Genomic DNA, 26740 nt, shown 5'->3' with positions numbered 1-26740 from the left:
AGTCATTTCAATGACTGTTTCCCTGATGAGCCTGTGAAACAAAGGATCGATGTTACGACTGATCCTGTGCTAGAAAAACAACAAACATGCTGCAGGGACTGCCAGGGAGCTCTGGGAGAATCGTAGGGAAAACGTATCATTCATCTGATCTTATGCTGGTCGTTTAGGTGTATGGGCCCTATTACGGTACTTGATCTGCATTTGCATGACCATTCCAATAACACAACATGGACGAAAGGAAATAGGCATACACCCAAGCAGCTGCAGGCCCTTAGAGTCTAAATGCTAGGAAAATAAGTAGGCTTATTGATTATCAGCAAAACTGTCTTATAAAACACTGGGATATATTGGAAACCTGATTATACCCTTGCAGACATTACTCCCCTTCTTCTTGTTCAGCTGATTGCCTTGTCTCTATGTATACTGTAATAGTGTTATTGCAGTGAATAAATTAATAATTATATACCTTATCGTAAATATGAACAGAGGGACTGATTCTGAGATACATGTAATGTGGTCGCAATTTTTGCCGCTATTTAAAATGTATGTGAACATCCGCCTGCTTTGTGATTCATCCGCAACTATGCGACCGCACCGCCCCCAGAGAAGCCGTCATCACTATCATCTCCAGTTGTACCAGCATCATCCTTGGTACAGGAGATCTGACTGAAAAACGGGCAGATCTATGAGTACACTCACCCCTGATAGCCTGCAACTCTTATCTGCATGCCCATGTCGTGCCCACGGGACACTTCATATATGTGCGACCCAGTAATGCCTATTGAGATATCTGTGAGAAGTGACTGAGGTGCAGCCGACTCACAATCGCTCATAGATGCGCTAAGCTGCGTATGTATGCAGTGAGTCATGCGCAGTTTCCTAAAAGTCACGATATCCATATGCATTCGTAATCCGGGCCAGAGTATCTAACACAACTTTTATTTACACACCATGTGCAACACAAAATAGTACAATTATCATTTTCTGTAGCTTTTATTGCATTGTTAATGCGTAATATGTAAATGTAATATAATCTTAATCACTTTTTAATCAGGGAAAAGATACAGTTTATTCGGGCAGAAGGACCCTCAGGACTAGTCCGCCTATCTGGTGACGCAGACCTCGTTATTCTTTTGAGGTAAGAAAAGCATATTCTATATATTATAGTGTTAGTGTAACTGTTTAATTGTTTGGTAAATGATTATATCAACTGTCTAAATATCTGAATAAAAACTTTACACTAATATATACAGTACATGACTAATACAGTGGTGAGGTCTTCATAGTAACGTGTTTCATCCCATTTTACTGCTGCTGGTCCCACTGTTGGTATTTCTTTCATCCCGGATCAAGCACTGATTTTAAAGCTGTAGGAGTTATTTTTGCCATCTCCTAATTTAAATTTGATTCTAAAATATTAGGGGGTCTTTCTACTTCAGGGTCCATAGGGGGTCCACAGGGTTGACCTTGGGGTATAGCTGGATCTGGATCCATGGGCACCACGCAGTTAAAGCTTTGCTGCTCCCAGGATGCACTTGGGTCCGTCCTCCTCTATACCCCGCCCCGGCCACAGGCACCTCAGTTTTAGTTGGTGCCCGGCCGGAGTCGGGTCACCCTGCGCAGTGGGGCTACATAAGCAGCCCCTAAGCTTTATTCTTTATTTTTTTTTTTTTTAAAAAGAAGATTTTATTATTTTATTTTTACTGTCTTCAGAGCGGCAGCATCAGACTGTCCATCTGGACGTCTACGCTGCCGCTCCAACAGCCCCGCTGGCGCTTCGACGCCGGTACTGATCCGGGGATCGCAGCGGGACCCCGGAGTCAGTACTAGCGTGGCTCCGGGACCTCCCAAGGACTGCTGCCGGACTGAAGGGGCCAGGTAAGCCGCGTGCAGCGCTGTCAGCGCTGCACGCGGGGAAAATGCAGTCTTCATGCCGCCGGTCTCTGGGGACGGACCGGCGGCGCTAGTAGCGGCGGCGGGCTCCCCCTCTTCAGGAATACCCCGCGTGTCCGCTGGCCCCCGGGGTGTAAGTACCGGCGGGGAACCGGCTTCCCCGGGGGTTTAGTACTAGCAGGGGAGGCAGCCTTCCCTGCTTCAGCGCTCCTCCCCTCAGCCCAGCGCGCCTTCTCTCATGTGTGCTGGCGTCGCTGGGCTGTTATCTCCTGGCCACTCCTCCTCAGAGCTCTCCGGCGGCCATCTTCAGGCAGCATCGCAGAGCTCCCAGGCAGGCTTCCAGTGGACCAGTCCCCCTGCGTACCTCTCCCCCTGCAAAGGACAGTGTTCGCAGCGCTATAGCCCTCCCAGACACTGAATCTGGGAGGTTGATTGTAGCGGAAGGTGCAGTGAGTATAACTTCTCTGCATGGTATGTGACTTTTTGCTAGTGCTGCTGTCTGTGCTTATTTTCTACTTACTGTCAGCTTTTTACCTATCCCTTTCCTTCTCCTACGGCCCGCAGGTGCGTGGGGGAGGGGTGTTCTTTCTGTGTACCTCACTTATATAAATCTACGTATTTGTGAGGTCCGTCACATACTGCGGTGTGCTCCTCAGTACCATATTGTGGGCTGTTTGGGTTGCATACTTGGGAGTGCGTGGGTGTTATACGCCTTACCTAGTTTCGGTGAGACACTTTTTTTGCAAAAAAGTTTGTGTCATGTCTGATGAGGGGAATGAGCGCTCCGAGGCTCCTGTGTTGTTTTCCTGCCGACGCTGTTCGGCAGGGGTTGACGGGGCAGATTTGTCTCAGGACGGTCTGTGCGGGCGGTGCCAGTTGGTACCTGGACCCTCTAAACCCTCGGTGGCGCAGGATCCTCCGTGGGCAATGTTTACGCAAGTGCTGGCGTCAATCGCGGACCGACTTGCGGTCCCGACTGCGGCCCCTTCTAGGGCGTTGCCCCAGCCTACCATGCCCCGTTCCCCGGGTGTGACTCGTCTGGTGCAGTTTCCTCCCGGGTCTCAGACTGTAGGTCCTTATGCGGGTTTGCCGGTATACGTGCAAACCCCCACGGTGCCGCAGCAGTCGATGGTACCTTTTCAGGGGTATCCTCAGGCAGTACCCCCGCCTTGGGTGGACGTCCTCTCCAGCTCTGTTCAGAGTCTGGCGGCTTCGTCATCGGCTTTTCAACATATGTTGCACAGTGATTTGCCCCCACGGGCGTCCAAGCGTTCCGTTCCGGCTTCACTGGCGGCTCAGTTCACGGACACGGACGTGTCTTCGGATGACGGGGAGATCCATGAAGACTCTGACTCGGATGCCGGGGCCCAGGAGATGGAGGCTAAGTCTTCCATTAATGTGCCGGCATTGGTTAGGGCGGTGCGGGCCATCCTTCACATTGAGGAGGATGTGCCCGCCCCCAGGTCAAAATACCCAAATTTTAAAAAGGCCAAGGTAGCTTTGACGGTTTTTCCCCTGTCCGATCAATTGACGGATCATATGGCAGGGGCCTGGCAGTTGCCCAGCAAGAGGTTCCAACCGCAGAAGCGGTTGGCTTCGAACTATCCGTTTCCGGAGGCTCATTGCAGGAAGTGGGAAACTCCTCCAGCGGTGGATTCCCACGTTACCCGCTTAATTAAAAGCGCTACGCTGCCTTTGCCGTCGATCTCTTCCCTGAAGGATCCCACGGACAGGAAGGTGGAGACTTGTTTGAAGTCTATCTACTCTCTCTCGGGGGCGGTGGCCGTCCGTCCATGGCCATCTCTTGGGTGGCTAAGGCCATCGAGAGCTGGGCCAATGCTTTGGAGGATACTTTTCCGGAAGATGCTCCGGAGATCCAGAGAGCGTTGATAGGTCAAATGAGGGATGCGGCTTCCTACATTGGGGAAGCATAGTTAGACACAAGCCTGCTAACCTCTCGGGTGTCGGCTGCAGCTGTGTCGGCGCGTCGGTCCTTGTGGCTGAGGTCTTGGAGAGCTACGCTGACTCTAAAAAGGGACTGGAGGCCTTACCTTTTAATGGGGAGTTGCTTTTTGGTCCAGACTTGGACAAAATTGTGGACACTCTGGCTAAGTCTAAATCAGCCTTCCTCCCTTCGGCTTCTGCTCCTACCAAGGTACGGAGCTCTGCTTTTCGGTCCTTTCGGGTTCAGGGCAAGGCAAAAGGTCAGTCCTTCCCGAGGCAGTCGACGACCAAGGCCGCTTCTAAGCCCAAGAAGCAGCCCTGGAGTGCCAGGCGCCCTTCTTCCAAGCAGGAAGATAAACCTTCTGCCTGATGGGACGGGCCTCCCTCAGGGGGACCCCAGAGTGGGAGGCCGACTTCTTCTATTTGCCCAGTGCTGGCACAATACCACCACGGATGCCTGGGTTCGAGAAGTGGTCTCCCAGGGGTACGCCCTGTCTTTTCGGCACAGACCGCCCCACCAGTTTTTCTGCACGAGTCCTTCTCAGGATACGACCAAGTCTTTACAGATTCAGGAAGCTATAGAGTCCTTGCTGACAGCAGGGGTCATTGTTCCCGTTCCTCAATTACAACGAGGGACGGGGTTCTATTCTTCTCTGTTTCTGGTGCGGAAACCCAATGGTTCTCATCGCCCTATCCTCAACTTGAAGTCTCTGAACAAATTCCTCAGAGTTCCCAAGTTCAGGATGGAAACGTTACGTTCCATCATTCTGGCGATGGAACCGGGGGATTACATGGTGTCCCTGGATATCCAGGACGCCTACCTCCATGTTCCGATAGCACCTTCGCACCAGCGGTATCTGAGGTTCGCTATCCTTCAACACCATTACCAGTTCCGGGCGCTACCCTTTGGTCTCTCCACGGCACCGAGGGTGTTCACGAAGATTATGGCGGTCATGGCCGCACATCTTCGGAACCAGAATGTACGGCTACAACCGTATCTGGACGACCTCCTGTTGCTGGCGAGTTCCCCGGAGGTACTGCTTCATCATCTCCACTTGACGGTCGCTTGCCTGCAAGCGCACGGGTGGCTGATAAATTGGAAAAAGTCCTCCCTGATTCCATCTCAGCGGATGATTCATTTGGGAGCCCTGCTGGATTCTCGGCAGCAAAGGATTTTCCTGACCCCGGAGAAGGTCTCCTCCCTGCAGCTGAGGATACACAGTTGCCTGAGCAGTTGTCGCCTGTCGGTCCATTCGGCTATGAGGGTTTTGGGCTCCATGGTGTCAACATTCGACATGGTGGAATTTGCCCAGTTCCATTCCCGGCCTCTGCAGGGGCTGATTCTATCGGAATGGAACGGGTTACCTCACCGGATCCGCTCTCAGTTGCTGGTGTTGTCCCCGGAGGTTCGGCAGTCTTTGGCTTGGTGGCTTCAGACAGCTCATCTGGTCGAGGGGCGTCCCTTTTGGATCCCGGACTGGGTCCTGCTCACGACGGATGCCAGTCTTCGGGGTTGGGGGGCAGTGACCGGCTCGTTGTCACTTCAGGGTCGTTGGTCTGCGGAAGAAGCTCTTCTTCCCATCAACATTCTGGAACTGCGGGCGGTTTATCGGGCCCTGCAGTCGTCCGGTCCCGCTCTTTACGGACGGGCGGGTCAGGTGCAGTCCGACAACGCCACCACGGTGGCGTATATCAACCACCAAGGAGGAACTCGAAGTCGGGCAGCAATGTCGGAGGTGTCTCGCATCCTTGCTTGGGCGGAGTGTCACATTCCAGCGATCTCGGCAGTCTTCATTCCCGGAGTCCTCAATTGGGAGGCGGACTTCCTCAGCCGTCACGACGTGCATCCCGGGGAATGGTCGCTTCACCCAGAGGTGTTTCAGCTACTCGTGGACAGGTGGGGGCTGCCGGAGCTGGACTTGATGGCCTCCCGTCACAATCACAAGTTGCCCGTTTACGGGTCAAGGACAAGAGACGCAGGCGCCAGTCTGGTAGACGCGCTGTCGGTGAAATGGACGTTTCACCTGGCGTATCTGTTTCCGCCGATATCCTTACTTCCTCGGGTTCTGCGGAAATTCAAGCAGGACGGCGGCACGCTCGTGCTGGTTGCTCCGGCGTGGCCCAGACGTCCTTGGTACTCCGATCTGAGGTGTCTCTCCATCGACGCTCTGTACCTTCTTCCTCAGCGTCGGGACCTGTTGTCTCAAGGGCCCTGCCTTTACCCGGATCTGGGTCGGCTGTCTTTGATGGCGTGGCTCTTGAGACAGCCGTCTTGAGGTCTAGGGGTTTCTCCAGTTCAGTCATTGGTACCATGCTTAGGGCACGCAAGCCTGCCTCCGCACGGATTTACCACAGGGTGTGGCGCACTTACTTTCAGTGGTGTGAATCCAGAAACTATGATCCTCAGGTGTTCCGGGTTTCCAGAATCTTGGAGTTCCTTCAATCAGGTTTGGACCTCGGCTTACGCCTGGCCTCTCTGAAGGTTCATGTGTCTGCTTTGTCCGTGTGGTTTCAGCGACGGATTGCTACACTACCGGATGTTCACACCTTTTTCCAGGGTGTTCTCAGGATACAGCCTCCCTTCGTGCCTCCTGTGGCTCCTTGGGACTTGGCGGTGGTGCTACGGGTCTTGCAGGGTCATCCTTTTGAGCCTCTTGAGGTGGTGGACCTCAAGTGGCTGACGTTCAAGACCGTTTTTCTCCTAGCAATTGCTTCTGCCAGGAGGGTGTCAGAGTTGGGGGCGCTTTCCTGTCGCCCTCCTTTTCTGATTTTTCATCAGGACAGAGCGGTGCTCCGCACTCGTCCTGAGTTTTTGCCCAAAGTGGTCTCGAAGTTCCACATTAATCAGGAACTTGTTGTGCCAGCTTTTCAGGCGCCTGATCTTTCAGCTGGTGAGGCTTCCTTAGATGTAGTCCGGGCACTTAGAATCTATGTGGATCGGACTGCTTTGGTTAGGAAGTCGGATTCTTTGTTTGTCCTCTTCGGTTTTCACAAGAGGGGTTGGCCTGCCAACAAGCAAACGTTAGCCCGTTGGCTTCGTTCCGTTATTTGTGAGGCTTATGCACAGGAGGGTTTACCTGTGCCAGCCTCTGTTAAGGCTCATTCCATTCGTTCTGTGGGTCCCTCTTGGGCTGCTAGACGTGGCGCCTCCGCTGTTCAGCTGTGTAAGGCGGCCACTTGGATTCAATTCAAACGTTTTTGAGGTTCTATGCGTTTGACACCTTCGCCTCTCAGGATGCATCCTTCGGGCGCCGGGTACTCCTTTCAGCACAGGAGCGTCCCCGCCCTTAGTTGAACTGCTTTGGGACATCCCCAAGGTCAACCCTGTGGACCCCCTATGGACCCTGAAGTAGAAAACAAGAGATATGGTAAGAACTTACCCTTGTTATCTCTGTTTCTACGAAGTCCATAGGGTCCACAGGGCGCCCGCCCTGACGCACCTGGCTTCAAATGGGCTGTGTGGCTGGTCACCGGTTTTCCGTCTCCCATTTCTGTGAGTATGGTTTCTTGTGTGTTCCAGTCTTCCTTCTCTCTGTTTAGTCTCCTCCTCCGGCCTTAGCTGCTTACCAACTGAGGTGCCTGTGGCCGGGGCGGGGTATAGAGGAGGACGGACCCAAGTGCATCCTGGAAGCAGCAAAGCTTTAACTGCGTGGTGCCCATGGATCCAGATCCAGCTATACCCCAAGGTCAACCCTGTGGACCCTATGGACTTCGTAGAAACAGAGATAACAAAGGTAAGTTCTTACCATATCTCTTGTTATTTACTAAGCTTTGTTAGGAGATAAAGTCTACGGTGATAAGGTACCAGCCAATCAGCTCCTAATTGCCATGTCACAGGCTGTGTTTGAAAAATGGCAGTTAGGAGCTGATAGGCTGGTACCTTATCTCTGTTCACTTTATCTCTTAAAAAAAGCTTAGTAAATAGACCCCTAGGTGTACTCTTTGACCAATGCGTAATTTTTATGTACACACTTTTTTTTAAACAAAGTTTTTATTGGTACTTGCTTTTAAAACAGAAAACATACAGACATTGTAATAAAAATGCCTGGTCATACTGTAGTCCTTATTCATACTTTGTCTCATATGAATGTACTTTCTGTATAACATTCTCTATTACCCAGGAGAGTTTTAAGACAGGAGAAGCCCTGTGTGCAGATTTCCATGGGCCCTATCTTTGGAAATATGGAGCTGATCCATATTTTCTGTGATTTCTTCAGAAGGGATGTAGTTACCATCCAGGCTGTCGGGATGCTGGTGCTCAGAATACCGGCACTGGAATCTTGTCAGCAGTCGGAATCCTGACCGCCGGCATCCCGACGGCAAGTATTAGGGTTAGGCACTAGTCGGAGGGTTAGGTTTATGCTGCGGGTGGGAGGGTTAGGCTGCAGGGGGGGAGGGTTAGGGTTAGGCTGCAGAAATGTGGGTTAGGGTTAGTATACTTGCCTTCAGGCGTTGGGATTTTGACTGTCGGGAAGGCGCTGTCAGTATTCTGACTGCCGGGATCTCATACCCAACCCATTCAGAAAAATGGCACCTGAGCCATGTATCCATGGAAATCACCTGACTAATGATGCTAACGACTAGCAGATAAATAAGTGCTGTGGGTGTAGAGATAAAGAGGGCCCATGGACGATGGCTGTAGTGAAGTGAATACCACTCCTTGTATTTTCATGCATTGTAAAACTAATGTGCTTTTTTTATACCAGTCTGTTTGAAGAAGAAATAATGTCGTACATTCCGCCACATGCCTTACTTCATCCCAGCTATTGTCAGTCTCCTCGCGGTTCTCCGGTGGCTTCTCCACAAAACTCACCTGGTATAGTATCTTCTGCTATTATCACTGTGGTGTTTTTAGAGAGGGTGCAGGGAGATGCCAAATTGTCAGCCAGGAAATCCTATTTCACTTCCCTAGGCCTCTCTTGTTGCCTCCTGCCACATGCCATATATCCTGCATAACATATATAACAGTGCTTGATTTTCTTATTGCTGATAGACATACAGTAAAGCCTACATAAGAAAAATAAAGTTACTAGATTTAAATGAAAGTCAGCCACAATCAGTATCGTCAGGGGTGTAACTAGGTATTTGAAGGCCCCATAGCAAATGTTTGTAAGGGCCACTATGTACCACCCACCCAATGGTGAAAAATGTATATAACACATGTAACTTTGGCAAGAGAGATGGCCCCCGCTTGCACCTATGGTAGTTACACCCTTGAATATTTTCAATACAGTAACCTTAGGCTCAGGCCTATGTGGCCTTTATTCAAATCCATTCCTGGAAATAGGATTATTTTGAATAAGGGCACTCAACACAGGCTGTTACACTGTTGGACCCACTCCCCTTCCCATAAGCTGCCCATGGTTATAGACCTCAAAATGATTATCAACCCAATTGGAATGTAAACCAATTAGAACTATATCCTGTTTACTTTATTTGGGTTAGGCAAATCTGTCAATCTACGTATTTTATAACCATATGTGTGTGTGGTTTGCTGAGGATTGTGTGTCTGATGGCTGATATAGCTGTATGCGTGTGACCTGCTGAGGATTGTGTCAGATGACTGGCACAGCTGTTTGTGTGTGTGACCTACTGAGGATTGTGTTAGATGGCTGATATAGCTGTATGTGTGTGTGACCTACTGAGGATTGTGTTAGATGGCTGATATAGCTGTATGTGTGTGTGGTTTGCTGGGGATTGTGTGTCAGATGGCTGATATAGCTGTATGTGTGTGTGGTTTGCTGAGGATTGTGTCAGATGGCTGACATAGCTGTATGTGTGTGTGGTTTGCTGGGGACTGTGTGTCAGATGGCTGATATAGCTGTATGTGTGTGTGACCTACTGAGGATTGTTTCAGATTGCTGATATAGCTGTATGTGTGTGTGGTTTTCTGAGGATTGTGTGTCAGATGGCTGATATAGCTGTATGTGTGTGTGACCTGCTGAGGATTGTGTCAGATGGCTGATATAGCTGTATGTGTGTGTGGTTTGCTGAGGATTGTGTGTCTGATGGCTGATATAGCTGTATGTGTGTGTGACCTACTGAGGATTGTTTCAGATTGCTGATATAGCTGTATGTGTGTGTGGTTTTCTGAGGATTGTGTGTCAGATGGCTGATATAGCTGTATGTGTGTGTGGTTTTCTGAGGATTGTGTGTCAGATGGCTGATATAGCTGTATGTGTGTGACCTACTGAGGATTGTGTCAGATGGCTGATATAGCTGTGTGTGTGTGTGTGTGTGTGTGTGTGTGTGTGTGTGTGTGTGTGTGTGTGTGTGTGTGTGTGTGTGTGTGTGTGTGTGTGTGTGTGACCTGCTGAGAATTGTCTGTCAGATGGCTGATGTAGCTGTGTGTGTGCGATTTGCTGAAGGTTGTGTAAGATGGCTGATATTGCTGTACATGGCCTGGTGAAAACTTGTATCAGATGGTTGACATAGCTGTATGTGTGTGACCTACTGAGGATTGTGTCAGATGGCTGATATAGCTGTGTGTGTGTGTGCGACCTGCTGAGAATTGTCTGTCAGATGGCTGATGTAGCTGTGTGTGTGCGATTTGCTGAAGGTTGTGTAAGATGGCTGATATTGCTGTACATGGCCTGGTGAAAACTTGTATCAGATGGTTGACATAGTTGTGTGTGGCCTGCTGCGGCTTCTGTCAGATTGCTGATATACAGCCATGGCCAAAAGTTTTGAGAATGACACAAGTATTGGTTTTCACAAAGTTTGCTGCTTCAGTGTTAGACCTGTTTGTCAGATGTTACTATGGTATACTGAAGTAATATTACAAGCATTTCATGAGTGTCAAAGGCTTTTATTGACAATTACATTAAGTTTATGCAAAGATTCAATATTTGCAGTGTTGACCCTTCTTTTTCAAGACCTCTGCAATTCGCCTTGGCATGCTGTCAATCAACTTCTGGGCCACATACTGACTGATGGCCGCCCATTAATGCATAATCAATGCTTGGAGTTTGTCAGAATTTGAGGGTTTTTGTTTGTCCACCCGCCTCTTGAGGATTGACCACAAGTTCTCTATGGGATTAAGGTCTCGGGAGTTTCTTGGCCATGGAAAGAATAATCAACAGCCTCAGGATCCTGCCCCTATTCTGTTGTCCTATAAAGCCTGCTCAGCGGGTTTGGCCCCAGGGGACTTTATTCAGGATGGGCCTTGCACTAATTGCTACACAGCCCCTGGTCCCTCAGCCACAGCCCCTGGTCCCTCAGCCCTGGTGTCTCTTCCTCAGGACCCTCTCTGGGCTGCCTTTTCACAAATGCTGGCAGAAATTTCACAGCATAGAGCGGTCCCCTGTGGGGTGGCCACAGCAGGTACTCCCTGCAAATCCTTTGCCTCCCCCACAAATAGAAATGCTGTCTACCTCAGTACAGAGTTTGGATACTACTTCTAAATCCTTGCAGCACCTGCTACATAAGGAAAGAAATGGGAGCGCTTAGACTCAGCTGCTAATTTAAAATATGAAATTTGACTTCAATTGAATCCATATTAAAAAAACACAAATATAAACAAAGGTTCACAGATGGAATAAGTTAACACTTATAACTTACAATTTATTGCACATATTCATTACTAGATATAATCAGCGTAATTGTGAAGTGGTAAATTAGCAAACAATGTATTAGTAGCAGAGCACAAACAACAGTCCAAATGATTAGTTAGTTAATCTCTGTAACAGAGCATGCATAGAAGGTTGTTAGTATACCAGCTGGTAATTAATGATGGTAATCATGTAGTCATCTCCAATAAATTGCAACCAGTCCACAGTTTAGTGACAAGATATAAATGTATAATGCAGTCCTTACCTCTACCCTTTATACGAGGAGGATATCCAGCACTGTATAACAATTCTTACCTCTCCCTAGCATCAAGGAGGATTAATAAATCATAGCAAGCCATACACTGGTGGCCTGTGGTCAGTGCTGCTCACCCGGTGGCTTGTGAGGCCGAGTTCCAGTACAGAGCACAGAGGGAACTCTACTCCCAGTCTGCGGTTTCTCCGGAGATTCTGGAAATTAGCAGCTGAATCCAAGCGCTCCCATTTCTTTCTTTTTATAGCTTGCTTAATTTTTGTGGAGCTTCCAGACCCACATTGTGGGGCAGCTAGACCTGTTGGTGTTATTATTTATTCAATTTAGTGCCCACTATTCTTATCATTAGTTTTAATTTGCTATACAAGGAAAAGCCTTTAAACGGGCTCTGTTTTCCTCCCAGTCCACTCAGTTATCTGATTCTGACATATCATCAGGGGAGGCAGAAGATGCAGACCTCTCTCACTCTGACTCCGTCTCCGTAGAAGAGGAGCCACCCTCTAAGCTAGATATACCTGCTCTTGTTAGAGCTGTAAAATCCATTTGATAAATTGAAGAGGATGAACCTGCTCCTAAGAAAAATAATGCACTTTTTAAACGACAAAAGGTAGTTTTACCAGAGTTCCCTCAATCAGACCAGCTATCTGATCACATGAGTGAAGCATGGTAAAAGGTTTCAAATCCCAAAACGATTCAGTTCCTTTTACACTCTTCTAGCTATTGATTGCACTAAATGGGAAGTGTCCCAGCGGTGGATTCTCATGTAAAAATGCCACATTACCAATTCACACTGCTACCTCCTTGAAGGAGACTATTGATAGATGTATAGAAGCTTGTCATAAATCTATTTACTCTCTTACAGGAGCTATTAATCGTCCTGCTAGGGCTACGGCCTGGGTTCCGAAAGCCATTGAGAGTTGGGCAGAAGCTCTAGATGAAACACTTCCCTCTGATGCTTCACGGGAACAACTCTCCTATGTATTTCACATTAGGGATGCAGCCTCCTACTTAGGTGAGGCAGCTATGGATAACGGCTCTCCTGGCCTCCGGGATACCTGCCACTTCAGTAGTGGCCAGTCGTATCGTTTGGCAGCAGATTTAGATTCAAAATGGGCTCTGGAGTCTCTTCCCTATTCGGGAGACATCCTATTTGGTCCATGCTAAATAAAATTGTGACTACCTTGGCGGCTAACAAGACGGTGTTCCTGCCTTCTGCATATAATACAAAGCCTCGGATGTCATCCTTTTCGGTCCTTTCGCCCTCAAGGAAAACCCAAAGGTCAGTCTTTTCCACGGCACCAGATGTCAGCCAAGGCCTCCAAGCCTAGGGCCAAACAGGCCTGGGCTACTAGAAGTCCACCAGCCAAGTCTACGGACAGCCTGCAGCACTGACAGGGCAGGCCTCTCCCTGGGGGCTTCCAGGGTGGGAGGCCAACTTCTTCAATTAACCCAGGTTTGGCATCAGACCACGTCCGATGCCTGGGTAAGAGAAGTGGTCCCCCATGGATACGCCCTCTCCTTTATGAGGTGACCCCCTCGGACAGGACCTCCATCGGACTCAACCAAGGTCCATACTGAATTCAGGAGTAATCATTTTTGTCCCCTCCTCACAACGGGGCAAGGGCTATTATTCTACCCTTTTCTTAGTTCAGAAGTTCAATGGGTCTCATCGGCCTATCATCCATCTCAGATCTCTGAATGAGTTTATCAGGGTGCCCAAGTTTTGTATGGAAACTCTCAGTTCTATAATCTTAGCTATGGAGCCTGGAGATTTTATGGTTTCCCTGGACATTCAGGATTCTTACCTACATGTGCCTATAGCGCCTCCTCATCAACAATATTTCTGGGTTTGCTATACTACAGCAACATTACCAATTTGACCTCTCAACGGTCCCTGTGGTTTTTACCAAGATCATGGCAGTCATGGCAGCCTCACTTCGTCGTCAAGGGATCAGACTGCTCCCATACTTGGACGATGTTTTGCTGTTGGCAAGCTCCCCCAGAGACTCTTCAATGCCATCTGCAGATAATCATTACCTTTCTACACATGCACAGTTGGCTTATCAACTGGAAGAAGTCTTCCCTGACACCCTCTCAAAGGATGGTACATTTGGGAGCCCTCCAGGACTCTCGAGTTCAGAAAATCTTCCTGACTGCAAACAAGATTTCAGTGATACAGCATAGACTACGCAGACTGTTTCACAGTCACAGAGTGTTGATTCACTCTGCAATGCAGGCCTTGGGATCAATGGTATCCACCTTCGACATGGTGGAGTTCGCCCAGTTCCACCATGATCCTCTCCAGGTGGAACTGACTACCTCATCTGCTTTGATCACAGATGATGAGTCTCCCCCCAGAGGTTCGCCTGCCCATAGCCTGGTGGTTACAGACTCCCCATTTGAACCAGGGTCGTCCCTGTTGGATCCCGGATTTGGCTCTCCTCACCACGGACACAAGCCTCCGATGGTGGGGCTCAGTAACCAGCCAACACACCTTCTAGGGCCGATGGTCCCCAATCTAGGCAATGTTGCTAATCAACATCCGGGAACTTCGAGCCATATACAGAGCTTTTACTCTGGCTCAGAATATTCTGAAAGACAAGCCAATACAAGTACAGTATGACAACGCCACAGCTGTGGCCTACCTCAATCATCAAGGGGGCATTCAAAGTCAATAACGGGGGTGTCCCGCATTCTCACATGGGCCAAGCAATCTCCCAGCCATCTCCGCAGTGTTCATCCCAGGGATTTTCAATTGGGAAGCTGATTTCCTCAGCCATCACGACATGCATGCAGGAGAATGGTCTCTATACCCAGAAGTCTTTCAGATTCTGGTGGACAAATAGGGTCTACCAGAAGTGGATCTCATGGCCTTCAGACACAACACCAAACTTCCAGTTTACGGAGCAAGAACAAAGTACTCCGATGCAGCCTTCATAAACGCCTTGTTGGTGACATGGACTTTCCAGTTGGCATATCTCTTCCCTCCAATATCCCTACTTCCTCGAGTGCTTCGGAAATTCAGACGGGAAAGGAGGCACAGTCCTTTTAATAGCTCCGGCTTTGCCCAGACGTCATTGGTACTCAGATCTATTAAGACTCTCCATAGACATTCCTCTTCAGCTTCCTCTATGAGTAGACCTGTTATCTCAGGTTCCCTGTCTACATCCCGACCTAGCCCATCTGTCTTTTAAGACTTGGCTCTTGAGATTTCCCTCCTAACGACTAAGGGATTTTCTAGCTCTGTGGTCCACACCATGCTTAGAGCACGTAAACCGACCTCAGCTAGGATTTACCACAGAATTTGGCATTCATATTTCAAATGGTGTGCTACTTGAAACTATGACCCTCCAGGTCTTTAGAGTTTCTTGAATTCTTGCCTTTCTTCAGGCTGGACTGGATCTGGGCCTCCGTCTAGCATCTCTCAAAGTGCAAGTTTCTGCTATCTGGTTTCAACGCAAAATTGTCTCTATGCCAGATGTCCACACCTTCATGCAAGGTGTTCTATGGATACAACCTCCCTTTGTCCCTCCTGTGGCTCCATGGGATTTGTCATTGGTGCTCCAAGCATTTCAGGAACCTCCATTCGAACCCCTGGAATCTGTGGATGTAAAGTGGCTCACTGCGAAGACTATTTCTTCTGGCTATAGCATCTGCCCGTATGGTATCGGATTTAGGGGTGCTCTCATGTCGCTCCACATTTTTAAAATTTAATCAGAACAGGGCTGTTATTCGAACACGCCCAGGTTTCCTTCCCAAGGTGGTTTCTCGCTTCCACCTGAAAGAGGAAATTGTGGTTCCGACCTTTAATTCACCAGACCTCTCGGCAGGTGAGGCCTTTTTGGATGTGGTCCATGCTCTAAAGATTTATGTAGACCGTACTACTTCCATCAGGAAATCGGACTCCCTCTTTGTCCTATATGGATTCCACAAGAAGGGATGGCCAGCTAACAAACAGACTCTGGCCAGATGGATTTGCACGACTATCTCACAGGCTTACACGCAGACGGGCCTTCCTGTGCAGACTACAGCCTCTGCTCATTCTACTCGCTCTGTGGGTCCCTCGTTGTCAGCCCGGCATCTCAGCTGAACAGCTATGCAAGGCGGCCAGCTGGTCTTCTGTGAACACCTTTCTTAGGTTTTTTGCCTTTTTGCATTTGTCTCTCAGGATGCTTCCTTCTGGCGTAGGGTTCTCCTATCAGCGCAGGAGCTTTCCCACCCTTGAACAACTACTTTGGGACATCCCCAATATCTCCCTGTGGAGCCCTATGGACCCTGAAGAAGAAAATGAGAGTTATGGTAAAACTTACCTTTGTTAATGCTCTTCGAAGTCCATAGGGTCCACAGAGCACCCGCCCTGACGCACCTGGCTTCTATAGGTTTCTTTTATTGGTCACTTGTTTCCTTCTCTGTGTGAGACTGTGATTCTTCAGTGTACCAGTCTTCCTTCTCTCCTGTCCTGCTCCTGCCTTGGGCTTGTTAACAAAACTTAACGCTGTGGATGTGGTATAGGAGGAAGGACTGGAGCATCCTGGGATTGAAAAACTTTGCTGTTGGTGTCCGGTCCTCCAGGTCCCACCTACACCCCAATGTCTCCCTGTGGACTTCGAAGAAAGAGTTAACAAAGGTGAGTTTTACCATAACTCTCATTTTTCCAAATCTGAACTTTAGACATTAGACAACTGTCTAATGAGTAGACATAACAGAATTAAGTTATAATGCAGAGAAGAAGGCTTGATTTATTTCTACTAAAGTTCTTGCATCACTGAAGGACCATTGTAATACAAGTAAATTGTAACATGGATTTAGAACAGGAACAATGTAAACTATTTTAAGGAATGAAATCTGTCTTTTACAGGTACGCAACGTGCCAATGCAAGAGCACCAGCACCATATAAAAGAGATTTTGAAGCAAAGTTACGAAATTTCTACCGGAAGTTAGAAACTAAAGGATATGGTCAAGGTCCTGGAAAATTAAAGTAAGATTTCTATATTTTTTCAATATATAACCTTGAAGATGGGTATAAGGTGATTGGTGTAGTGCCTTTTCAGTTTGTACGCATATGTAACATCAATACAGATATACCAAATATTCAAACACGTTTCATATGTCTCTTACTATAGACCTATAGGGCTTGATGCTGAGTTGAACAAATGCCTGTTTCCAGAGCTCCAGAACCTGGTGTGCACAAGTATCACTGCGCAGGCGTAGAAACCTAGCATACACACCTATGAGTGATATAGAAAAGTACACATTTCACTTGGGACTGAAGAGACTGTGCTGTAACAGGGCGTTCTCATGCATGCATCCTACAGAGAAGGTGTGTGAAGAGGATTGCGATTTTATGCAGATTTGGACAGAACCGTAGTTCCCCCTGTTTCCAATGGGATGGGTACGGGATGCCGGCGGTCAGAATCCAAACGCCAGCATTCTGACCAGGTTACAATCCCGACTCTTCCAGGTAAGTAAGCCTAACCTAACCCTCCCTCCCCGCAGCCTAAACCTAACCTCCCCCCCAGTGCCTAAACCTAACCCTCCCTCTCCACAGCCTAAACCTAACCCTCACCCTAGTGCCTAAGCCCTAATCCTTCCCCTAACCACAGTACTTACCTTCGGAATTCCAGCAACGGCATTCTGATAAGTGTCGGGATTCCAGCATCGGCATTCTGATAAGTGTCGGGATTCCAGCATCGGCATTCTGATAAGTGTCTGGATTCCAGCATCGGCATTCTGATAAGTGTCGGGATTCCAGCATCGGCATTCTGATAAGTGTCGGGATTCCAGCATCGGCATTCTGATAAGTGTCGGGATTCCAGCATCGGCATTCTGATAAGTGTCTGGATTCCAGCATCGGCATTCTGATAAGTGTCGGGATTCCAGCATCGGCATTCTGATAAGTGTCTGGATTCCAGCATCGGCATTCTGATAAGTGTCGGGATTCCAGGATCGGCATTCTGATAAGTGTCTGGATTCCAGCATCGGCATTCTGATAAGTGTCGGGATTCCAGCATCGGCATTCTGATAAGTGTCTGGATTCCAGGATCGGCATTCTGATAAGTGTCTGGATTCCAGCATCGGCATTCTGATAAGTGTCGGGATTCCAGGATCGGCATTCTGATAAGTGTCTGGATTCCAGCATCGGCATTCTGATAAGTGTCGGGATTCCAGGATCGGCATTCTGATAAGTGTATGGATTCCAGCATCGGCATGCTGATAAGTGTCGGAATTCCAGCATCGGCATTCTGATAAGTGTCGGGATTCCAGCATCGGCATTCTGAACGCTGGAATCCCAGCGGTCAGGATTATGACCGCTTCCCATTTTCAGTATAGGTTGGTGCAAATGTGCTCTGGTAATGATGACGAGTAACAAACTAAGCATACAGGTAGGGGGAAGGTGCACCGCAAAGATTCAAACAGCCCTGCATAGGGGCGAATATGCACATTTAGTTCAGTGCACGCAATGCAGCAGCAGGTACAGAAGACCTGCATACAGGTCAGCATCAGGGCCATAGTACTTCACTTGTCATTCTGAACCCTAAGAAAGTGTTCAGGCAGATTTTCCTTCCTCTCCTTTCATTGTCTCAGTATTCCATATAGCTCTGCACCGTGCCAAAAAAAAGCCCAGAGCACTAGGGCTTTATGCAATATGGTATATACATAGAGTCCTTTGTTTTTACAGTTACTGTAGTGCAATCTATAATGCTAATCCAATATATACAGCAATCAAGTTGCTTAGAATAACTTGTGAGTAGATATGAGAACAAGAAAAGATGCATTGAAAAGTTCTAAATGGTGTGCAGGAGATTCATAACAATTACTGCATCACAGTCACACTTTTTCAGAGAGGCAGTTGCTGGAGGCCCCCATAGGGAGAGCTGAAAGCTTGGTGCATGGGGGGAAAATCCATCCAGCTAATCCAGGAGTAAGGCAGCCCTTGTTCAACTTCATAGCTATTTCTTGTTAGCCAGGGATGGGCCCTGCCGGCTCCATGACAGCCTGCGCTTGGTACTCTGAATCTGAAGACAAAACCCCTGAAGGTTTGGCTGATTTTGGTTTTAAGCATTATAATATATATATAAATATACAAACGGACCGGCGGCACTCTCTTTCAAAAAACGACTCAGACAGCAGGCATATGCAAATCAACGTTTCGATGTTAATACATCGTTATCCTGATGAGTCGTTTTTTGAAAGAGAGTGCCGCCGGTCCATTTGTATGTTGGAGCCCCTTGCTGTGGAGCTTCTCCGGAGGGCACCTTGGTGACTTATGTGCGACATGGGAGTGCCACCCATACTGATATATATATATATATCTAAATATAAATAATGCCGGCACTCAGAATCCCAACACCGGCAACCCGGCTGGGTTACAATCCCAACACAACCATGTAAGTATACTAACCCTAAACCTCCGCCCGGAGCATAACGCCAGGGCCGTAACTAGGGTAGTGCGGCCAGTGCCATCGCACAGGGCACCATAGGTCAGGGGGCTCTGTTTGGGCCTGTAAAATTTCTGTTTATTATCATTCTCACTTGTAGCTTCCTCTTATTTCATCCCCAGCATCTCCTGGCCTCTCCTATCTCTTCCCTGGCCCTTCCCCATGAGGCCATGGTCTTTTTTTGGGTGCATTATGTCCCTTTGAAAAATGAGGGGGCGCCAATGCTCTTTCTGGCACAAGGCACCAAAAAGTGTAGTTATGGCTCTGCATAACCCTAACCCCAGTATCGTCGGGATGCTGGCGCCAGGTTTCTGAATGGTGTCGAGATTCTGATGCCGGCATTCCGACAGCCGGGATCATAACTACATCCCATATATAACAGGGTTGCAACATATTAACTACAATTCCTTTATGGGAAAGATCCTTATAAGCAGTTTTTAGCTGTTGTATCACTACAGAATATTGTATTAAAACTAAAGAAATACCCGTGCCTGTGTATAGAATAATTCCCCAACTGATAGAACAGATAACAATGGAACAGTAGCAACAGACACATTTTACATTGATACATGGAAAGTCCATGTAACAGCTGAGAATGCAATAATAGATGTGTCACATATCTGTTCCTTTATTGTCTGATTATGGTTTATTCTATTCATTAAATGTATTTAATAAATGATTCTACAGTAGGTTTTCAGTATTTATTTTATTTATTTCAGATTAATCATAAGAAGAGACCATTTATTAGAGGATGCTTTCAACCAAATAATGGGCTATTCAAGAAAAGATCTTCAAAGAAATAAACTGTATGTCACTTTTGTTGGGGAAGAGGGGTAAGTACTACAGGTCGCAATAAATTAATATACGTACACCTGATATCTTAAGACTTGCATATTCTTCATCTTCTAATATGCTATAAATGCAACATTAGCGAGGAACACTAACATTGCTCAAATGTCATGGTAAGCAATCAGGAATTACCTTTTATCTGTCTTCTGCAAGCCTAAGGCCCCCATACACGAGGCGATTTGTATCCGATCCGATCTCGCATACGATTCCCTTGAAAATTCTTCCCTTGACATTCTGTACGATTAGTATTTAGAAAAGGTACGATTGCACAAAAGACCATACGATCCGGTGTATTAAGAAGTGTCAGATCGTACTGTTCGGTCGAAATCCTTGTGCAAAACCATCTGATCTACAATTCCGGGGATGCGAATCGCATCGTAATCGTTTATGAAAACACTACTTTACACATGATAAGTCGTTGCGATCAGTCAAATACGGCCATATCGTGTGAAAAATCGCCCAGTGTATGGGCACCTTTAGACTAAAAGTGTGTTGTCCTGTCTACTGTGTGTTTGGCAATGAGAGCAAAAATCTGTTTCGTTGTTTTAGTGTTTTTAGCGGTTGTAGGGATTAGGCGTGATCACAGTTTCTAAAGGCCCTTACACACGGAACGATAATGCTAATGATCCGACGCATCAGAACGATAAATCAGCAATATCGTTCCGTTTGTATACAATATATATCGTGCATAGCACACTCCCGGGGGTCGTTAGCCGCATAGCCTGATCTTTTGTACATGGAGAAAGATCAGGCAATGTGGCTGACGATCCCATGTAGCGCATATCGGGCGGTCGGGCACCGGATATGTCGGCCCTAGGATCGTTGGTACCCACCCTAAGATTGGGTGTGGTATGAAAAGTCAACATTCTGAATGTCAACAGTCACACTGTCCATATGGACTTTAAACTGATATACAAAAATATCAACATGATTAAAATATTAACATGTTCATAATGTCAGCACCAGAATGTCGACATACAGTTTTTTGCTTATTTTAGCCTAAACTGAAGCCTACCCTATCCCTAAAAATAAGTTTAAAACTGTATGTCGATATTCTGGCGTCGACATTATGAAAATGTCAACATTTTAACTGTATCAACATTTTTGAATGTCGACATTGGTTGTCGACCTAAAGTCCATGTCGATATTTAGAACCTGACAACATTTTGAATGTCGACATCCTGACATGATATCTGAACAAATGTGAAGCAAGACTGATTAAAAAATGACACCTATCCTATATTCATTTTATTCTCTAGTCCCTTTGTTAGCTCCCTTTAACATTTTATATTCATGCCTAAATAATGTATTTGTCCATTAATGTCATACAACCACTCATCTTATAAATACTATACACTATATGCCAAACCAAATTCATAGCTTTCATGGAACTATTTTCCTTTTGCCTAACAACAAAGTTTTGCGTTGCATCCTTCAACACTGCTCCTTATCTAAGGATTTTCCAGCCTTTCCATAGAAAACAATCATTCACCATCTCCATATCCTTCTTTTACAGCCCAGTATCAAATCTCTGCACTGGAATTGTGGAAATTTCAGTCTATTGTAGTCTGCTTTTTTTGTCTGTATTTCCTTTTGCCTGTTCTCAGGGCCGGCTCGAGGCATGTTCGACCAGTGCGGTCGTATAGGGGCACCACCCCATAGAGGGCGCACTCCTCCCAGCCATTCTCGATTTCAGCGGGACAGTCCCATTTTTCGGGCACTGCCCCGCTGTGCCACTCGCGGGACGCTTCGTCCCGCGGCCGGTCGGGAGGTTGGGCACCTCCATCGCCGAAGCTGGGGGCAGAGCTGGGAGCAGCCCAGCTACTGACATAGTGCTGGGCTCGCCCCCAGCCTGACGTTAACTGGAGGCCTGCCATACGGGCACGGCCCCCAAATAACGTCATTTAGGGGGCGTGGCCTGTGGTAATTAGACCACGCTCCCAATTCTGATCACGTGCGGCTTTCCCGTGTGTAAAGGGCGTCGATTACCCATCCTGCACCGGGCGCGGCTCACCCTGGAGCTGGCCCTGCCTGTTTTTATAGCTCTTTAGAGGAGCATCAAGCTTTTCTTTTATTTAATGTTTTATGCACTTAATAGTCTCAAGGTTTACCCTCTTTTCATCATTTCTTGTAAACAGAGGTGCTATGTACATTGATGTATACATATGCATTATTTTGCAGGTTTCACATATGTCCATAGTCATAAATATTTTTTTTTGCAGAGATAGCTTTTTGTTGCCACAAATACACTTTATTACTATATAAAGATGAAAAGAACCTGTAAGATTCCTATGCAGTGGAATATACTTAAAAACAGGTGTATTCTTAACTACCCCATCAGGTCACAGCAACGCAACTCACTGCAGTCTCCGCTTTTTCAGATATTTCAGATGTCATTAGGAATGTGCATAGTAGCCCCAAATGATCTGTTTTAAAAATATAATGCTCTATTTTTAATTCTCGTGTAGAGTCTCTCTAATAGCATTTGCTTGTTATGCCATAGCCAGGAATCTGGTCAAATACAGTGCTCCGAGGCTTGAAGTCATATCCATCCGAGAGTCCAATTGGTCTGTCTTCATACTGAATTTTTCAGGGTGCATCACATTCTGCAGATACAGTGCATCCGGAAAGTATTCACAGCGCTTCACTTTATCCACATTTTGTTATGTTACAGCCTTATTCCAAAATGGAATAAATTCATTTTTGTCCTCAAAATTCTACACACAATACCCCATAATGACAACGTGTAAAAAGATTTTTTGAGATTTTTGCAAATTTAATAAAAAAACAAAACTAAGAAATCACATGTACATAAGTATTCACAGTCTTTGCCAGGAAGCTCAAAATTGAGCTCAGGTGCATCCTGTTTCCACTGATAATCCTTGAGATGTTCCTACAGCTTACTTGGAGTCTACCTGTGGTAAATTCAGTTATTTGGACATGGTTTTGAAAGGCATACACCTGTCTATATAAGGTCCCACACTTGACAGTGCATGTCAGAGCACAAACCAAGCATGAAGTCCAAGGAATTGTCTGTAGACTTCCGAGGCAGGATTGTCTGGAGGCACAAATCTGGGGAAGGGTACAGAAAAATATCTGCTGCTTTGAAGGTCCCAATGAGCAAGTGGCCTCCATCATCCGTAAATGGAAGAAGTTCGGAACCACCAGGACTCTTCCTAGAGTTGGCTGACCACCTAAACTGAGTGATCGTGGGAGAAGGGCCCTAGTCGGGGAGGTGACCAAGAACCCGATGGTCACTCTGTCAGAGCTACAGCATTCCTCTGTGGAGAGAGGAGAACCTTCCAGAAGGACAACCATCTCTGCAGCAATCCACCAATCAGGGCTGTTTGGTAGAGTGGCCAGACGGAAGCCACTCCTTAGTAAAAAGCACATGGCAGCCCATCTGGAGTTTGCTAAAATGCATCTGAAGGACTCTCAGACCATGGGAAACAAAAGATTTAACTCTGGCGTGAATGCCAGGCATTATGTTTGGAGGAAACCAGGCACCGCTCATCACCAAGCCAATACCCATCCCTACATTGATGCATGGTGGTGGCAGCATCATGCCTTGGAGATGTTTTTCAGCGGCAGGAACTGGGAGACTAGTCAGAATAGAGGGAAAGATGAATGCAGCAATGTACAGAGACATCCTGGATGAAAACCTGCTCCAGAGCGCTCTTGACCTCAGACTGGGGCGACGGTTCATCTTTCAGCAGGACAACGCCCCTAAGCACACAGCCAAGATATCAAAGGAGTGGCTTCAGGACAACTCTGTGAATGTCCTTGAGTGGCCCAGCCAGAGCCCAGACTTGAATCCGATTGAACATCTCTGGAGAGATCTGAAAATGGCTGTGCTGCAAAGAGTAATGGGCGAAACTGCCAAAAGATAGGTGTGCCAAGCTTGTGGCATCATATTCAAAAAGACTTGAGGCTGTAATTGCTGCCAAAGGTGCATCAACAAAGTATTGATTTCTTAGTTGTTTTTTTTATATTAAATTTGCAAAAATCTCAAAAAAAAACATTTTACATGTTGTCATTATGGGGTATTGTGTGTAGAATTTTGTGGACAAAAATTAGTTTATTTCATTTTGGAATAAGGTTGTAACATAACAAAATGTTGAAAAAGTGAAGCGCTGTGAATACTTTCCAGATACACTGTATAGAGAATAAAATTAATGTATATGTAGTTGAAGTCAGTGTGGGTGCAACAACTACGAGACCCAGGGATGAGCAGAACTCCATAGTCACTGTACTCTGTGCAACAGTCTGCATCCACTGTCATGTCAGCGCAAATGCATTGAAGCCGGTAGAGGATGTCAATGGTAATGTGCCGGTCCCCGCACATGGGGGAATGTATCAAACCGCTTAAAGAGAATAGGTGAAGAAGTTGGCCATAGCAACCAATCAGGTTTTATCTATTATTTGTCTAGCAGTCTATAAAATGACAGAAGCTGATTGGATGCTGTGGACATCTTCTCCACTTTTACTACTGCCTTAGCAAGTTTGATCATTCTCCCCTATGGTCAGAAAAGTAGAGCAGGGGCCACAAGAGGATGGACTTCATCACTGGGCCACATCTCCAAATATACTATGGAGCCTGATGATATAGTGCGCTGCTCCTGATTGAAGTGACTGTCAGATTTATTGCATTACAGTCCTGGCTCTTGGGTATTATTTTGGTATGGAGCTGGCAGCGGGTGAGTGTGGCTTTAGCATGAAACATTTCACTTAAATAGAATATGTTGCTATAGGTCCTATCATTGATTGTCCCAGTGACTATGTTCACATTGAAGGGGCACAGTCAGGTATTTATTTAGTTAATTATGTTATAAATATAAGAAGGTTATAGATGTTATCTGTATGTGTGTATGTATATATATACTTTTTAACAGTAACATGGGATAAGTGTCACTTTTGGTACAAATACAGTTGTTTTCTGTGTTTCATTCAACCAATTACCAGTCTCTATTCTATATATGAAAGCATATAAAATATAGAAACCATGATGCCCTCCCTTTGAGTAGATTCAATTAACTTTAGATTTTAGGTGATGTTAATAAAGACATCTAAGCTAAATTTAATGGAATATACATACCAGTAATTACCGTGTCTTAGTTACATAAAGTTTATTGATAACTTGGAAGTGTCAGTTCATTTACATTTGTTTCTTTTATTCATAGGTTGGATTATAGTGGCCCATCCAGGGAATTTTTCTTCCTTGTGTCTAGAGAGCTATTTAACCCATATTATGGTTTATTTGAGTATTCTGCAAATGACACTTACACAGTACAAATAAGTCCAATGTCTGCATTTGTGGACAATCATCATGAATGGTAAGTCTTCTTTATTTCACATTCATTTTTGGATCCTGGAAATAGAGGAATCACAGTGCTATCTGGCTTTATGTATTGAATAAAACAATCACTTGATTTGCAAAACATCACAAGCTTTGAACAATGAACATACAGTATGAGGATGCACCACCCATAGAAAATGTAAATTATGGACGTGAGAAAGTGGAGATTGTGGTACACACACATAAACAGAAACACAAGGCAGAGATGAAATTACAATACGTCACCGAGCTCTAGGACCTAACTATTACTACGCAAAGAGCTGATATATTAGTAAACTCCTAACTAAATAAAGTTATTAGAACAGGATTCCCATAATACAGATGATAATCTAATTAAATTAATTATGCACTAACAAAATAACTATTTAATATTGTATGATTTAATCTGTGAACATTTTTGTATAATACATATATTTAAATGATGTGTGTATACCACACTAATATGTAATTTGTCTACTTGAAGCTAAGTAAATGTTAGATCTAGGAGAAGTAAATGAAACAGAGAACAGTTGTAATTATATATACATACTGTATATTAATGAATTTTATTACATTCTGCAGTTTTATTTTACTGTTTTCAGTTTGCCACATATGTAGCTTTTTGTTTGCAATAATTTATAAATCCATCAATAAACATTTGAAATATAAATTGTCTTTGTATTTCAGGTTTAGATTCAGCGGCCGCATTCTGGGACTTGCACTTATACATCAGTATTTATTAGATGCTTTTTTCACACGCCCGTTTTATAAGGCTCTTCTTAGAATGTGAGTACCATCCTGTGGCGTGTTTTGGAAAGGCTGTGTAACGAGCATAACTGTGGTCAGTATGATAATGACAGGGAGACATGACTGGACATGGGTATACTGTTTTTCTGTATATTGAGGGACTGAGATTATATATTTACTGGTAAAAAGTCGTTATTAGAAACAGAAGGGTTGGGACCCGCACTAGAATAAAACCAATCTAAGTTGGCCAATCCCAAAAAGTGGTTGGCACTACATACTCAATATGAAAGATATTACAGTAGAGTATATTATATTATTATGTGTAAGAGACCAACTTAATAAGATTCAACGCAATAGTGGTTGCTTCCTAATTCTTGGTTGGTGATGCTCCCCTGAGTCAGAACAGTATCACTTAGGCGAAGGAAGAGAAAAGTAGACTCTTCGTTGGAGGCACTCTTAAAGTAGTATGAATAAATTAAAACAACTTTTCTTCTTCGGGGTCCATGGGGTCCACTGCCATCACATTGGGGTATATGGATTTATCCAGGCACCAAACAGTTAATCCAAGCTCTCAGCTCCCAGGATGCACCAGGTTCCCCCTATATACCCCGCCCCTGGTCACAGGCAGTCAGTTGTTCTGTTTGGTGCGAGAAGGCACCGTAGTAGCAGTGGGACTGCGGGGCAGTCCCGAAGTCCAAATTTTTTTTGTTT

The 26740-nt window shown here is 46.1% G+C and overlaps 1 protein-coding gene across 3 annotated transcripts in view; it reads left to right on the top strand.

The window, feature by feature from the left end:
- HECW2 (HECT, C2 and WW domain containing E3 ubiquitin protein ligase 2) overlaps positions 1-26740 on the top strand; it is a 455376-nt gene that overhangs the window by 388762 nt on the left and 39874 nt on the right. For all 3 annotated transcript variants that reach the window (XM_088451025.1, XM_088451024.1, XM_088451026.1), the window contains 6 exons: positions 1055-1138; positions 8544-8653; positions 16517-16637; positions 19818-19931; positions 25128-25280; positions 25970-26068. In XM_088451025.1, the coding sequence (XP_088307151.1) occupies positions 1055-1138; positions 8544-8653; positions 16517-16637; positions 19818-19931; positions 25128-25280; positions 25970-26068 (681 nt within the window). The remainder of the gene's footprint in view (positions 1-1054; positions 1139-8543; positions 8654-16516; positions 16638-19817; positions 19932-25127; positions 25281-25969; positions 26069-26740) is intronic.

This window comes from Taudactylus pleione, unplaced genomic scaffold (genome assembly GCF_031769625.1).
Source record: "Taudactylus pleione unplaced genomic scaffold, aTauple2 ptg000536l, whole genome shotgun sequence".
NCBI classification, from domain to species: Eukaryota; Metazoa; Chordata; class Amphibia; order Anura; family Myobatrachidae; genus Taudactylus; species Taudactylus pleione.
This window is presented reverse-complemented; position numbering and strand designations above follow the sequence as displayed.